Source organism: Hyperolius riggenbachi, chromosome 4 (assembly GCF_040937935.1).
Source record: "Hyperolius riggenbachi isolate aHypRig1 chromosome 4, aHypRig1.pri, whole genome shotgun sequence".
Taxonomy (NCBI): Eukaryota; Metazoa; Chordata; class Amphibia; order Anura; family Hyperoliidae; genus Hyperolius; species Hyperolius riggenbachi.
This window is the reverse complement of record NC_090649.1, coordinates 276,039,898-276,053,534: the sequence shown is the minus strand read 5'-3', so window position 1 is coordinate 276,053,534 and position 13,637 is coordinate 276,039,898. Positions and strand designations below refer to the sequence as shown.

The window sequence follows — 13,637 nt, the reverse complement described above, 5'->3', positions numbered from 1 at the left end:
AGTGGGTTAAAGCAGGGGTCCCCAACCACCGGTCCATGGCCCAATACCGGGCAACAGGACATATTGTGTCAGGCCACGGTCCACTGCTTTACTGCAGCGCAGCCGCGGCTGTAACTTACATTATAATGTAATTGCGCTACCCGGAAGCCTACAGTAGGTAGACCTGGTCCCTGGGTGGCTGAGGCAATACATATCTCCTCCTCTGTCCCGCCCTCCTTTCCTACCACCATCCAATCAGTGAGACCCTGGCACATTGAAAGGGAGGCTCCGTTCAGCCACAATCAACCCCAATAATCTGGCTCGGTTGTGCAAGTCGGCACAGCTGTGTATGGGGCTGGAGAAAGCCCCAGGTAAGTATAAAACCTTTCCGATTTATGCTCTTGGATGCACCTTAAGCTGCAAACACACTAGCAACTGATGTCACCCGTCGGGGATCAGGATTTGATCCCCTTGGGCGACTTCTCTGGGTCAGCTGAGTAGCTGATAATGTGCTGTGTTGCTATGTGGTGGCAGGACGTTGAGCAGCACCCTTGATTTCTCGCCATCCCGGTCTGCCGGGCCTTGGAGAAAATGTCTTGCATCAAAGTGGTCCTCGTGTCCGAAAAGGTTGGGGACCCCTGGGTTAAAGGACAACTATGCTTAAAGAGACACTGAAGCGAAAAAAAATATATGATATAATGAATTGGTTGTGTACTATGAATAATTACTAGAAGATTAGCAGCAAAGAAAATATTCTCATACTTTTATTTTCAGGTATATAGTGTTTTTTCTAACATTGCATTATTCTATAATATGTGCAGATTACACAACACTCAGCATTCAAAATGATTCTTTCAGAGCAGTCTGTGAAGTAATGACATCTCCTCTGCCAGAGGAAAAGTAAATAGTCCAGGAACAGTTGAGATAATAAAAGTCAGATAACAGCCCTCTCCACGACTTTGAAAGTCGTAGAGCTTAATGGCTTGTTTGCATAGCGATAACAACTGGAGTTTCTTAACTCTTCCTGTACTGGAAACAATTAGACTGCTGTATCTGATCTTAATGTTTTATTTCTTAGCTGTACTACACATACAAATCATAATATCATAATTTTTTTTTCGCTTCAGTGTCTCTTTAAAGTATAGCTAGGATGGAGCCTTAAAAAGAAAATATACATACCTGAAGCTTCTTCCAGTTCCCTCTGGCCTGATCGCTCCCTTGTCATCTTCAATCACTGCCTGGTTCTTCCGAATTCTGCTGGGTAAGTCGCCCAGTCGGCACAGGCGCAGAATGCTGCAGACAACGGGAGTGTGCGAGTGGTTGTGCCGTGCATGCACAGCTGACCCTGGACTGGAGGACTTTCCGGGGCCAAATGATGAAGAAGGAGGCGGAGGAGGACGACAAGGGAGTGATCAGGCTGGAGGGGGCTGGCGGAAACCCCAGCTATGTATATTTTCTTCTTAAGGCCCCATCTTAGGTTCTCTTTAAAGTGAAACTCAATTCATTACAATTTAAATACATACAGTGTATACATATATATATAAAAAAACTCTGGAAGTTTCCAAAAATTCAAGTCTATTCTAATTTCATCATAAAAGTGTCAGCACTCAGCACTAGGGAGGAGCCAGAATGCCCCGGAAGTTATTGTGAAAAGTTTGGCGAATGTACAATCTTTCCATGAATTTCGCAAAAAAACGTTTTTGAAAATTGCATTATTGTCAACGTGCCAACTTTTAACGAAAATAGAAAAGCCCCTATACATGTTGGAATGACCACATTAGCTATATTTGTGTAGCAAAGCAGTGGCAAAAAGGAAACATAAAGCTGTTGCAAAAGACCTTGTGGTTTTCTAGTAAATGGCACTTAAAGTGACTGTAGGCCTACAGGATTATTTGCATGCTGGAGCAGTTGGACATGAAGGTGGCACACCTGAGACCCAAAAAGGGTGGCACTATTAGTGAACTCAATCAACTAGCAGCAGTCTCTGATGTCAGAATGGCAGGAGACAGCATTGCTAGCTGGCATCATGAACTGGATGATATCTGGGATGAATGCCACCTATAAAGGTGTGAAGAGGGAGGCGACATTAGGCCCAAGGACGGGGGACAAATAAAGTTAATTCTGATTCTGACCAGAAATGGTAGGGTGGGTCAGCTAGAACAGAAGCAATACATAGGCTTTGTTCAGCTTTCGGCAGAGAGACTGCATTCGTAACTGGCACAGAGAGCTAAGTGTTGTGCATCGTCAATGCCACCCAGAGTAGTATAAATATATAAATTGAGGTTCCTTTAGGTCCCATAAAGGGGGCAGCAGCAAATGGAAGAGGACAATGACAGGCCCTGTGAGAACTTGGAGCATATACTGGCATCATTATAGAGCTGAGTGAGAGGATCAGGGAAGTATCTCCACAACAGCACGGCATCTCTGTTCTTAAAGGCTGTACCTGGTCAAAAATATATACATATTTGTTAACTGACAGATCAAATATACATACTGTAAATAACAGACCAAAACAAATAGAGTAGTGGTGAGAGGAAAGGAGAAACAAGCAGCTGCTGAGAGAATAATATAAAGTGCAAAGAGGGCAGGTCATCAAATATGTGCAATGAAAAAAATTAAGCTAACAGATCAAGAGTATTCAAAAATCAGAAAATAAATCAAAGAAAAGAAAAAAAAAAACATGAAATCAGGAGAATTACAACATTGGGCCTAAATCAAATTCCATGTTAAGGTCCCTAGGTTCTAATGTGCGCCATAATTATTTTTAACCCAATCTTCACCTGTCCTAGGGGAGCAACCTGTTCCAATATTTAACCACCTTGGCGGTAATGACGTCCATTACCGCCGCGCTGGATTGCTCAGCCCCTGGAGGGTCTTTCTGCAATTTTCGGAGGGGGTGTAGCTAGCACTTTGCTACCTACATCACCCCTCTGATCGCGCCAGCCCGCTCAGATCCCCCTGATCGCCGCTGTTTTTGCTCGTCCCCCCTCCCCCCCCTAGAGCCCGCGGCGGCGCATCCTCTCCATAGCCTCCAGGGGTCGCCATAATAATGCCTGAAGCTATGGCGGAAGTCTCGGCCATCGCGGGATCTCAGCCAGGTAAATATCGCCGGCGGCGAGCGGAGGGGGGGACACAGTGCCGGGGGACTTGGGGGGAGAGTGTAACTAGCCTACTGCTAGCTACACTAAAAAATAACCTTTTTTAAAAAAAAAAAAAAGTCACCCATGGCCGCAATAATTGTAACGCCAGGGTGGTTAAAAGCACAACTGGCTCTTATGTTTAGCTTGATGAAATTGGAATGGTACTGCCTGATCAATGAGATTCTTTCTAATGGCTTATTTATGAGCAGTGAGCCTTTCTTTCTCTTTTTAAATTTTTTTTGTGTGGTTTCACCCACATAGATGAGTCCGCAGCGACATTGAAGTGCGTAAACTACATAGCTTTAATCGCATGTATAGCAACCTGGGGTCTGGAGTTCTGCCAGACCGACGAAGGCACATTGCTACTTAGCTACTAGATGGTGCTGGTCTTCCTTTCTACAATGGTTAAAATAGTTTACATGTTGTATTGTTTTCACCTTCTAAAAGCAATTGTTATCTCTTCCTTGACTTTGAATGACCCACAACGACATGACCACCCCAATGAACACAATTTTTATTAACAGGAAAAATTTTTGAAGAGATGATGTTCTGCAACACCTCTCAATGTGTTCCGAAGAAAATATCCACTCACATTGGAAAACTAATGACCAACTATAAAACCCGATATAAATGGAATTGTCCCTCACTATTTTGCTAGCCTTAACAAAGGGTTCTCCTTGGTACGTTTACAATTAAAGTGAACCGGCGGCTGGACCAGGAGGATCGGAGAGACACGTCGAGGGCACCGATCAGATGCAGGGCTCTGAGGAAAGCCCCAGGTGAGTAGAACTCGTTTTTTTTTTCACTTAAGTGCCTCTTTAACTTTTCTCCCAGGAGTTTTCACTGAAAAAAAAAATAATTTTATCTACTGAATAACTTCATAACCAGGCCTGAATTTACCTCACAGGTGCCTATAGGTACAAATGCCCTGGCACCTTAGACTTTGGCCTCCATTAATCTGGCCCTGTTCATAACACTTAAAAATTTGAAAAAGAATAATAGGAGGAAGTAGTATGAACCCTATTTTTACTATTTCCTTGTTTGCTGGGAACTTAAAAAGTACTTTATTAAAAAGATTGTCACATAACTCATTGAATTATATGCTATAGTCAAAACAAACTTTCCTTTATGCCTCAAAGAATGTGGCCAAGAATGGTACTACTGTACATGGTTCTCTGGGTGGACCTGCCTCAGTGCCAAAACTATTTGTCTAATGGAAATCACCTTATAAATAGATTAGTAACACATCTTATATATAGTCAAAGATAATGCAATATTATCGCTGAGCCACAAACTATCACACAAAACATTATTAGAATACAAGCTTATTCAGTTTGTGGCCCTATAAGTGCAAATGTACCTAGCCTCACAATAGAACAGGCCTTATTAAGACTTTAAAAATGGTGCCAAAAGAATAAGTTAACACTACCTTGGCAGATAAAGGTGATTTGGTTGAGAAACTGTGGTGGCCATTGGTCGTCCACGTAGGCATAATAGGACTACGCCATGGGGAATTTAATTTATAATGCTCAAGCCTTAAGTCTATAATGATAAAGAGTAGGATGATCCAAAATTATAATAATACACTTAAAAATAAGGGTCTTAATTACTATAACAATAAAATAGCTACAGGTGCTCCTTAGGTAGCTACAGGTGCTCCTTAGTATTAGGTAGCCAGAAATAACCTTAACATTAAGTAGCTAAAGATGTCCCTTAGCATTAGGTAGCCAGAGGTACCCTCAGTATTAAGTAGCTAGTGGTGCCCCCGACATAAGGGAGCTATCACCAGTAGAATGCTGAGATCCGGGTGAGTAACCTCTCATTTACACTCTCATCAGGACTCTGCATAGGGAAGGAAGCACTCTGGGATGGGAGTGAGCCACCTTTATATCATCAGGTGCCTGTAGGCACATGCCTACAGTGCCTTATGGTAAATCAGGCCCTGTTCATAACACTTAAAAAAATTAACAAAATACTAGAAGGAAGTAGTATGGACCGTATTTTGACTGTTTCCTTATTTGCTGTGAGCTTGAAAGGTATTTTTTTAAAAGGTTTAAAAATATTTGTCACAGAACTCATTGAATTATATGATATGGATTATGGACAAAACAAACTTTCCCTTGTGCTTCAGAGAATGTGGCCAAGAATGGTTCTACATGGTTCTCTTGGTGGACCTGCCTAAGTGCCCAAAACTATTTGTCTAATGTAAATCACCTTTTAAATATCTTAGAAGCACATCTAATAGCCAAAAACAATGCAATATTACCGCAGAGCCACAAACTATCACATGGAACATTATTGAAATAAAAGCTTATTCCGTTTGTTTTTCTAGTAGTGCAAATGTACCTAGCCTTACAATAGAACAGACCTTATTCAGACTTTGAAATTGTGCCTAAAAATAAATTAACCACCTAGGCATATGCAGGTGATTTGGTTGAGAACTTGTGGTGGCCATTGGGAATTTAATGTATAATGCTAAACACTTAAGTCTATAAGTGTTTAGGATGGTCACAAATTATAATAAAACACTTAAAAATAAGAGTCTTAATTATCGCGTTACATTAATTACCGTAACATTAAAATAAGAATCAAGGCCAATTTTTTTGGTTGTTATATACTGTTTATTATTTAAATGTAAGTAAAGACAAAATCTTTGCACATATGCAATCATAGTCTTGATAGACTATTGGTCAACACCATAATAACTGTTTAATGGATCAAAATAGTAGGAAGTGTAATTTAACAAAATATTTCCTCCTCAAGTTATTGTGCTAAATGTCAATTATCTGTCTGAGCACAATATATTTTCTGTATGCATGCCACATTCCCACCAATAAACATCTTTGAATTCCTTTTGGGAATGAATCAGTGGCATTAATGTACTCCTAAACACATCATCCCTAGGGGTGGCTATCATAACTCATCCTCCAAGGCCTACATGCATGATAATAGTTACCCCAAACTCCTCCTGGCCACTACAGGAAGGTCTGAGCTTCTCGTCTATAGCATTGGAGAAAAGTCCTCTGAAAAGAGTGTGAAGCTTTGCTGCCCCATCCATTTGCAGATTAGCTCCTAATGACATGAAACATGTGGGCAACCTTTGCTCAGACCTCACACTCACTGGCTTTAAATTCCCTTGGGAATATCAGCCAGAATGTATGAGGCCCTTTGCCGTTAACACAACTAATAAATCCTTATTTACACCACGTTTCCCTGAGAAACTATGGTGATTTTTGCAATTATGGGATTTTTGCACTGACTTTTCTACTCATTGTGCAGGTAGTCTTCAAGTTCTTTAGGTGCTTTCACATCCTGCCTAAAACCAAGGAGCCAAGATTAGGTTGTCAACACTTTTTCAGTATCTCTGCTTAATCAGCCTGAAGCATTCCAGTGACTTCAGTGTTAAAATGTCTGCTGTAAATCACCTGAGGTACAGGAATGTGGAGGTTTCAGCCACTACAATTTACACTAAAAGTGCAAACTGGGCTAACATTAAAATAAGGTGGCAAAAAATATATAAACCTATCTTATATTGAGCAGAAATTAAACCACATGAACTTAAAGATCAAAGTATGTATTAGGTTTTAAAGAACAATATAACTTTTACATACTGTATATGGTAATCTGATTTAGGAAGAAAAACTTATATTTAGCATGGTTAATGAGGGTTTGTTGGTCTCTTGAAGCTCCTTATACCTTCTTAGTGGTTCTGGGTCACCATGAGCTGTCTGGGTACTCTGTAGTACTGGTCCAAGACCTATCGCATAGAGCCATATCTTTACATACCATGCACTGATGAGGAGCAAAAAAAAAGGGGTGTAAAGAGATGATTTGCATATTTGGCAGTGATGTATCATGGGAAATGTTACTTGCTCACTTAAAGCTGAATTATTACAAATCCTTCCTGTTTTAAGAAAGCAAAATTATACTTTACATATAACGTGACTCAAATCACTTCAATAATATACTGCAAATAAAAAAGCTAGATAAAAACATATAGAAACACTAGACCAGCCATCTAAAACTCATAAATCTACATGTTGTTGTCAAATACCAGATTTGCTAATTGTTTTGCTGTCAAATTTCCAACTCTGAAAAGTTCAAATATCTTTTCTGCACAAACAAAGTGATGATCCACTGTGAGGCTGGGATTATGTGTTCTTAAACCTTGATATGTGGTGCAATCTAAATTGCTAACAGGATGTTTTGGCTAAGCATAACTCTGCAATACGAAACACACATATTAGAGGCAGTTAATGTGGTTGACATTTAGCTCCACAAACTCTAATGCTAACTCTTACTACAAAAATCAGTGGTAAAAAGGCTCCATAAATGCTTCCTTAATGTCTTTAATGATATGCTAAACATATATACATATATATATATATATATATATATATATATGTATATATATATATATATATATATATATATATATATGTATACACACAGTGGGATGCGAAAGTTTGGGCAACCTTGTTAATAGTCTTCATTTTCCTGTATAAATCGTTTGTTGTTACGATAAAAAATGTCAGTCAAATATATCATATAGGAGACACACACAGTGATATTTGAGAAGTGAAATTAAGTTTATTGGATTTACAGAAAGTGTGCAATAATTGTTTAAATAAAATTAGGCAAAAAAAAAAGAAATGAAATCAATATTTAGTAGATCCTCCTTTTGCAGAAATTACAGCCTCTAAACGCTTCCTGTAGGTTCCAATGGGAGTCTGGATTCTGGTTGAAGGTATTTTGGACCATTCCTCTTTACAAAACCTCTCTAGTTCATTCAGGTTTGATGGCTTCCGAGCATGGACAGCTCTCTTTAACTAACACCACAGATTTTCACTTATATTCAGGTCTGGGGACTGAGATGGCCATTCCAGAACGTTGTACTTGTTCCTCTACATAAATGCCTTAATGGATTTTGAGCAGTGTTTAGGGTTGTTGTCTTGTTGAAAGATCCAGCCCCAGCGCATCTTCAGCTTTTTCACTGATTCCTGGACATTGGTCTCCAGGATGTGCTGATATTGAGTGTAATCCACGCGTCCCTCAACTTTGACAAGATTCCCAGTCCCTGCACTGGCTGTACAGCCCCACAGCATGATGGAACCACCACCATATTTTACTGTAGGTAGCAGGTGTTTTTCTTGGAATGCTGTGTTCTTTTTCCTCCATGCATAATGCCTCTTGTTATGCCCAAATAACTCAATTTTAGTTTCATTAGTCCACAGCACCTTATTCCAAAATGAAGCTGGATTGTCCAAATGTGCTTTAGCATACCTCAAATGGCTCAGTTTGTGCTGTGGGCGGAGAAAAGGCTTTCTCTGCATCACTCTCTCATACAGCATCTCCTTGTGTAAAGTGCGCCGAATGGTTGAATGATGCACAGTAACTCCATCTGCAGCAAGATGATGTTGTCGGTCTTTGGTGCTGGTCTGTGGGTTGACTCTGACTGTTCTCACCATTTGTCGCTTCTGTTTATCCGAGATTTTTTTTTGGTCTGCCACTTTGAGCCTGAACTTGAACTGAGCCTGTGGTCTTCTATTTCCTCAATATGTTCCTAACTGTGAAAACAGACAGCTGAGTTCTCTGTATCCTTCCCCTAAACCATGATGGTGAACAATCTTTGTCTTCAGGTCATTTGAGACCCCCATGTTGCTACTCTTCAGAGAAAATTAAAAGAGGAGGGAAACGTACAATTGACCCCCTTAAATACTCTTTCTCATAATTGGATTCACCTGTGTATGTTAGTCAGGGGTCACCGAGCTTACCAAGCCAATTTGAGTTCCAATAATTAGTTCTAAAGGTTTTGGAATCAATAAAAAGAAAATTTATGCACCTGCCTAATTTTATTTAAACATATATTGCGCACTTTCTGTAAATCCAATAAACTTGTCTGTCCTCTATATGATATATTTAACTAACATTTTTTATTGTAACAACCAATGATTTATACAGGAAAATCATGACGATTAACAAGGTTGCCCAAACTTTTGCATCCCACTGAGAGAGAGAGAGAGAGAGAGAGAGAGAGAGAGAGTGTGTGTGTGTGTGTGTGTGTGTGTGTGTGTGTGTGTGTATTTTTGCTTGTTTTTTTGTGAATCCAGGGACAATAATGTACCAAAAGTACATGTCTGATAAGGGCAGTGTAATAAGGTCCAGGATGGACAGATTGTGGTTTTAAAATTAAAGGGTACCTGTGGAAGTGAGAAAATGTTATAAGTTTACTTGTGTACTGCTGTTCAATATAGTTATTCTTACCTGTCTGTGCTTGCTGTTTCCTTCAGCATCAATCCCATGGTCTGTTATCTGTGTTTTTTCTATAAGTCTTCAATTGTGCTGCTGCAGCCATGAGCAAGTACATTGGTACTGAGTATGTGCCAGCATGCAATTTAACTATGCAAGAATCTTAAGAACTGGGGTGTAGAAAATGGCAGCAGGTGATCTGGACTGATGAGTCAAAATTTTAAATATTTGGCTGCAGCAAAAGACAGTTTGTTCACTGAAGGGCTGGAGAGTGGTACAATAATGAATGTCTGCAGATAACAGTGAAGCATAGTGGAGGATGCTTGCAGGTCTGGGGCTGCATTTTTTTTCAAATGGAGTTAGAGATTTGGTCAGAAACAATGGTGCCTCCAATGCTGAGAAATACAAGCACCTTCAGGGATATTATTGATGAAGTATGAACTTGAGTAAACTTAAAGAGACACTGAAGCGAAAAAAAATATATGATATAATGAATTCGTTGTGTAGTACGGATAATTACTAGAAGATTAGTAGCAAAGAAAATATTCTCATACTTTTATTTTCAGTTATATAGTGTGTTTTATAACAATGCATCATTCTCTAATATTTGCAGTTTAATATCTACTCAGCATTCTAAATGATTTTTTTCAGAGCAGTCTTGTGAACTATTGACCTGTCCTCTGGCAGAGAAAAAGAAAATTCTTCACTGACAGTTGAGATAATAAACTTCAGAAGACAGCCCTCTCTGCGACTTTGAAAGTCGTAGAGCTTAATTTTTTTTTGCATATAGATAACAACAGGAGTTTCTTAACTCTTCCTGTACTGGAAACAATGTTGTTTCTGATCTTAGTGTTTTATTTCTTAGCTGTACTACACATACAAATCATAATATCATAATTTATTTTTTCGCTTCAGTGTCTCTTTAAAGAGACACACTGGTACTGTAGTGTGCAAGTAATAGAGGAATTAGAAAAGCTGTATAAAATAGGATACTCACAAAACTCAATTTCTTTAGAGACGACCCGCCACAAGAGAGTTGTAAATCACACTGATATAAGGTGGTCACCCCGATCCAATATAGCATTGGGAATGTCAGAAAGACTTACTGCCAAGGTGTGTAATTATCAATGAACATAGGAGGCGCCAAAAAATTTAATTAAAAACTGTTTAAAAAAACAGGACTCACCAAGGACTCAAATAGTGGTGCTCTGCTGTGACATGGCTAGGCTACTGCAGTAAAGCAGTTTTTTACTCAGATTGTGGCTTAGTCCTTGGGAGGAGGTAAGTCACCACTCTTGTTTAAAAAGCTTTTCAATTATTTTATGTTTTCTGGCACCTCCTACTTCCATCAAAAAGATAAACCTGTATAATATTCATTTTGAAACATGTACAAACAATCAAAGGCCAACATACTCATTTACCATCCTGTGCATGGATGCAATTCATTTTCAAACTTTACACTGGTCATACGGGATGCCATAATTCAAACTATCAATTTAGTATATTGACCAGGCTTATGTAAAGTGAAATTATAACCAATTGCATGTGTGCTCACAAACGAAATGATTTTCCAAGTGTTTAACCGATCAAAACATTTTCTTGCCATTGATAGAGAGAAACTTGACACTTAAAGCGGAATATAACCCTGCATTTCAACTTTGCTCTAAAACATTATTTATAGCATATTATATGCAACCAGCAATTTTTTTTTTACTAGACCAGCATTTGAAGGGTTACACACAGACCTTTAACCACTTGCCGACCGCGCACTCATACCGCGCGTCAGCAAAGTGGCAGCTGCAGGACCAGCGACGCAGTTCTGCGTCGCCGGTTGCAGGCAAATTAATCAGGAAGCAGCCGCTCGTGCGAGCGGCTGCTTCCTGTCAATTCACGGCGAGGGGCTCCATGAATAGCCTGCGGGCCGCCGATCGCGGCTCGCAGGCTAAATGTAAACACAAGCGGAAATAATCCGCTTTGTTTACATTGTACGGCGCTGCTGGCAGATCGGCGATCCCCGGCCAATCAGCGGCCGGGGATCGCCGCCATGTGACAGGGGACGTCCTGTCACAGGCTGCACAGGACGGATAGCGTCCTGTGCAGCCCAGATCACCAGGGGGCCAGGTAGGAGAGGGGGAAACGGAATTTTGCCGCGGAGGGGGACTTTGAGGTGCCCCCCCGCCAGCCGCACGCAGGCAGGAGAGATCGGACCCCCCCAGCACATCATCCCCCTAGTGGGGAAAAAAGGGGGGTGATCTGATCTCTCTGTCTGGTGTTTGATCTGTGCTGGGGGCTGTAGAGCCCACCCAGCACAGATCACAGAATTCAACGCTGGTCCTTAAGGGGGGGTAAAGGGTGTGTCCTCAAGTGGTTAAAGTTCCGTGGAGAGAAATGCAGACGCATCCGAAGTTTAGATAGATACATTTAAGTAAACACAATTTAACAAGTGTGGAATGTGACTCACTCTCTGACTGTGCAGGAGCTCCCGTACACAGAGAGAGTGAGTCACATTCTTCACTTGTTACATTGAGTTTACTTAAATGTATCTATCTAAACTTCGGATGCGTCTGCATTTCTCTCCATGGAACTTTAAAGCCCTGTGTGTAACCCTTCCAATGCTGGTCTAGTAAAAAAAAAAAAGCTGGTTGCAAATAATATGCTGTAAATAATGTTTTAGAGCAAAGTTGAAATGCAGGGTTATATTCCGCTTTAATATCACATGTGATTCAGGTGATATTGTGTATGGCCTGAATTAATCCATTTTAATATTGAGCAAGTGGACTCAATGCTAAATCATCTCAGTGCAGGTCTCAGTACAGTGTTGGCTGCTCCATTCAAGTAAATGCCCAAATGATTCAGGTCCCAAGATAAACAGTCCTAGACCTCTCACGTTGCCCAGGCCTCTACACCAAGAATAATCAGGTCATTCTGGCACTGCATCTGTTAGTTCAGTGCTGGGACTTCTGCCTTAGCTGATTATTCAGGCTATTTTAGCAATTTTACTTTCTCTTCAGTGATGGCATTAGGGTTGGCATTGGGAGGTTGTTAGGGTTGGGCACCAGACTGGGTGTGCAGTGAATATATGCCATTGAGTGAGGGGGAGTGGTTAAGGCTAGGTACCAAAATGAATTCCTAGTGGATTATTATTATTAAGTATTTATATAGCTCTGACATCTTCCGCAGCGCTTTACAGAGTACATAGTCATGTCACTAACTGTCCATCATAGGGGCTCACCATTAGCCCCTACCATAGTCACAGTAGTATGTCTCCAGGATGACACATTCCTCCACCATCACACAATAGGTGGAATAGGTGAGAGATAGAAGACATTTATTCAGCACTGTGACAGGGAATGATATCTTTGACACTCCCTGGAAACTAGGTATTCTCTACACTGTGAATCATCCACCTCAGCACTACACTGAGATAAATAAGCGATTAAAGTATGATAAGGGCAGGCAATAGCTGATATTTTCTACAGAGAACAAATGTGAACACAGGTAATAATTTATGACAGAGCTCTATTCACTACTGCACTTGCTGTACCCAGCGCCCACTGTACTTATGCCCCAGGTTGCATAACAAGGTTGAGAAACATTGCTACTTCTTATGTAAAAAGCTACAAATGATTGCCCTGTGTAAGGACCCCCCCCCCCCCCCCCCCCTCTTCTGCCTTAAACGTCTAGATTCAGACTTGGAATCTGTAAACATTGACTGAATTCATGTTCGTTAACTAACCTGACTGGTAAATGTTATGGGAGTGAATGCTGGAAGACTTTTAAAAAGGTGTCCAATAAATTCAAGGCACATTTTCAGAGCAGATCTACATAAAGGGTCATAGGAAAGAAGCAGTCTTTGATATGTTAATATGAAATCTTGTGTAAAATGTGTATCTGCTGAGCCCAGACTATATCACTCTTACATATTAACTGTGCTAAATACAATTTTGACTGCTTAAAGTGGATCCGAGATGAACTTTTACTCCTTGCATAATTGTGTTCCTTACATATAGTTTATAGGGCATTCCTCAAGCCAAATACTTGTTTTGTTTTAATACCCTAATTTCCTATAAACTAAACAAACCACACCCACAGCTTCTCCAGAGTGCCTTGGCGCTTACAAAGGATTGTGGGATTTCAGTCTGGGCAGGTGAAAAAGGTGTTACTAGCTATAGATTTCAGAGGCAGAGTTTTCACAATCTGAGAGCTGCAGTGCAGATACAGATCAGTTGCCTGTGTAATGGAGGAGATAAGAGTGGAGTTTTCACAGAA

General features: G+C 40.4%; 1 protein-coding gene across 1 annotated transcript in view; it reads left to right on the top strand.

The window, feature by feature from the left end:
- The first annotated feature begins 3,857 nt into the window (after positions 1-3,857).
- Positions 3,858-13,637, top strand: part of SLC22A16 (solute carrier family 22 member 16) — an 87,868-nt gene continuing 78,088 nt past the window's right edge. Inside the window, exon 1 of the mRNA XM_068231296.1 lies at positions 3,858-3,898. Within this exon, the coding sequence (XP_068087397.1) occupies positions 3,873-3,898 (26 nt within the window). The 5' untranslated portion in view covers positions 3,858-3,872. The remainder of the gene's footprint in view (positions 3,899-13,637) is intronic.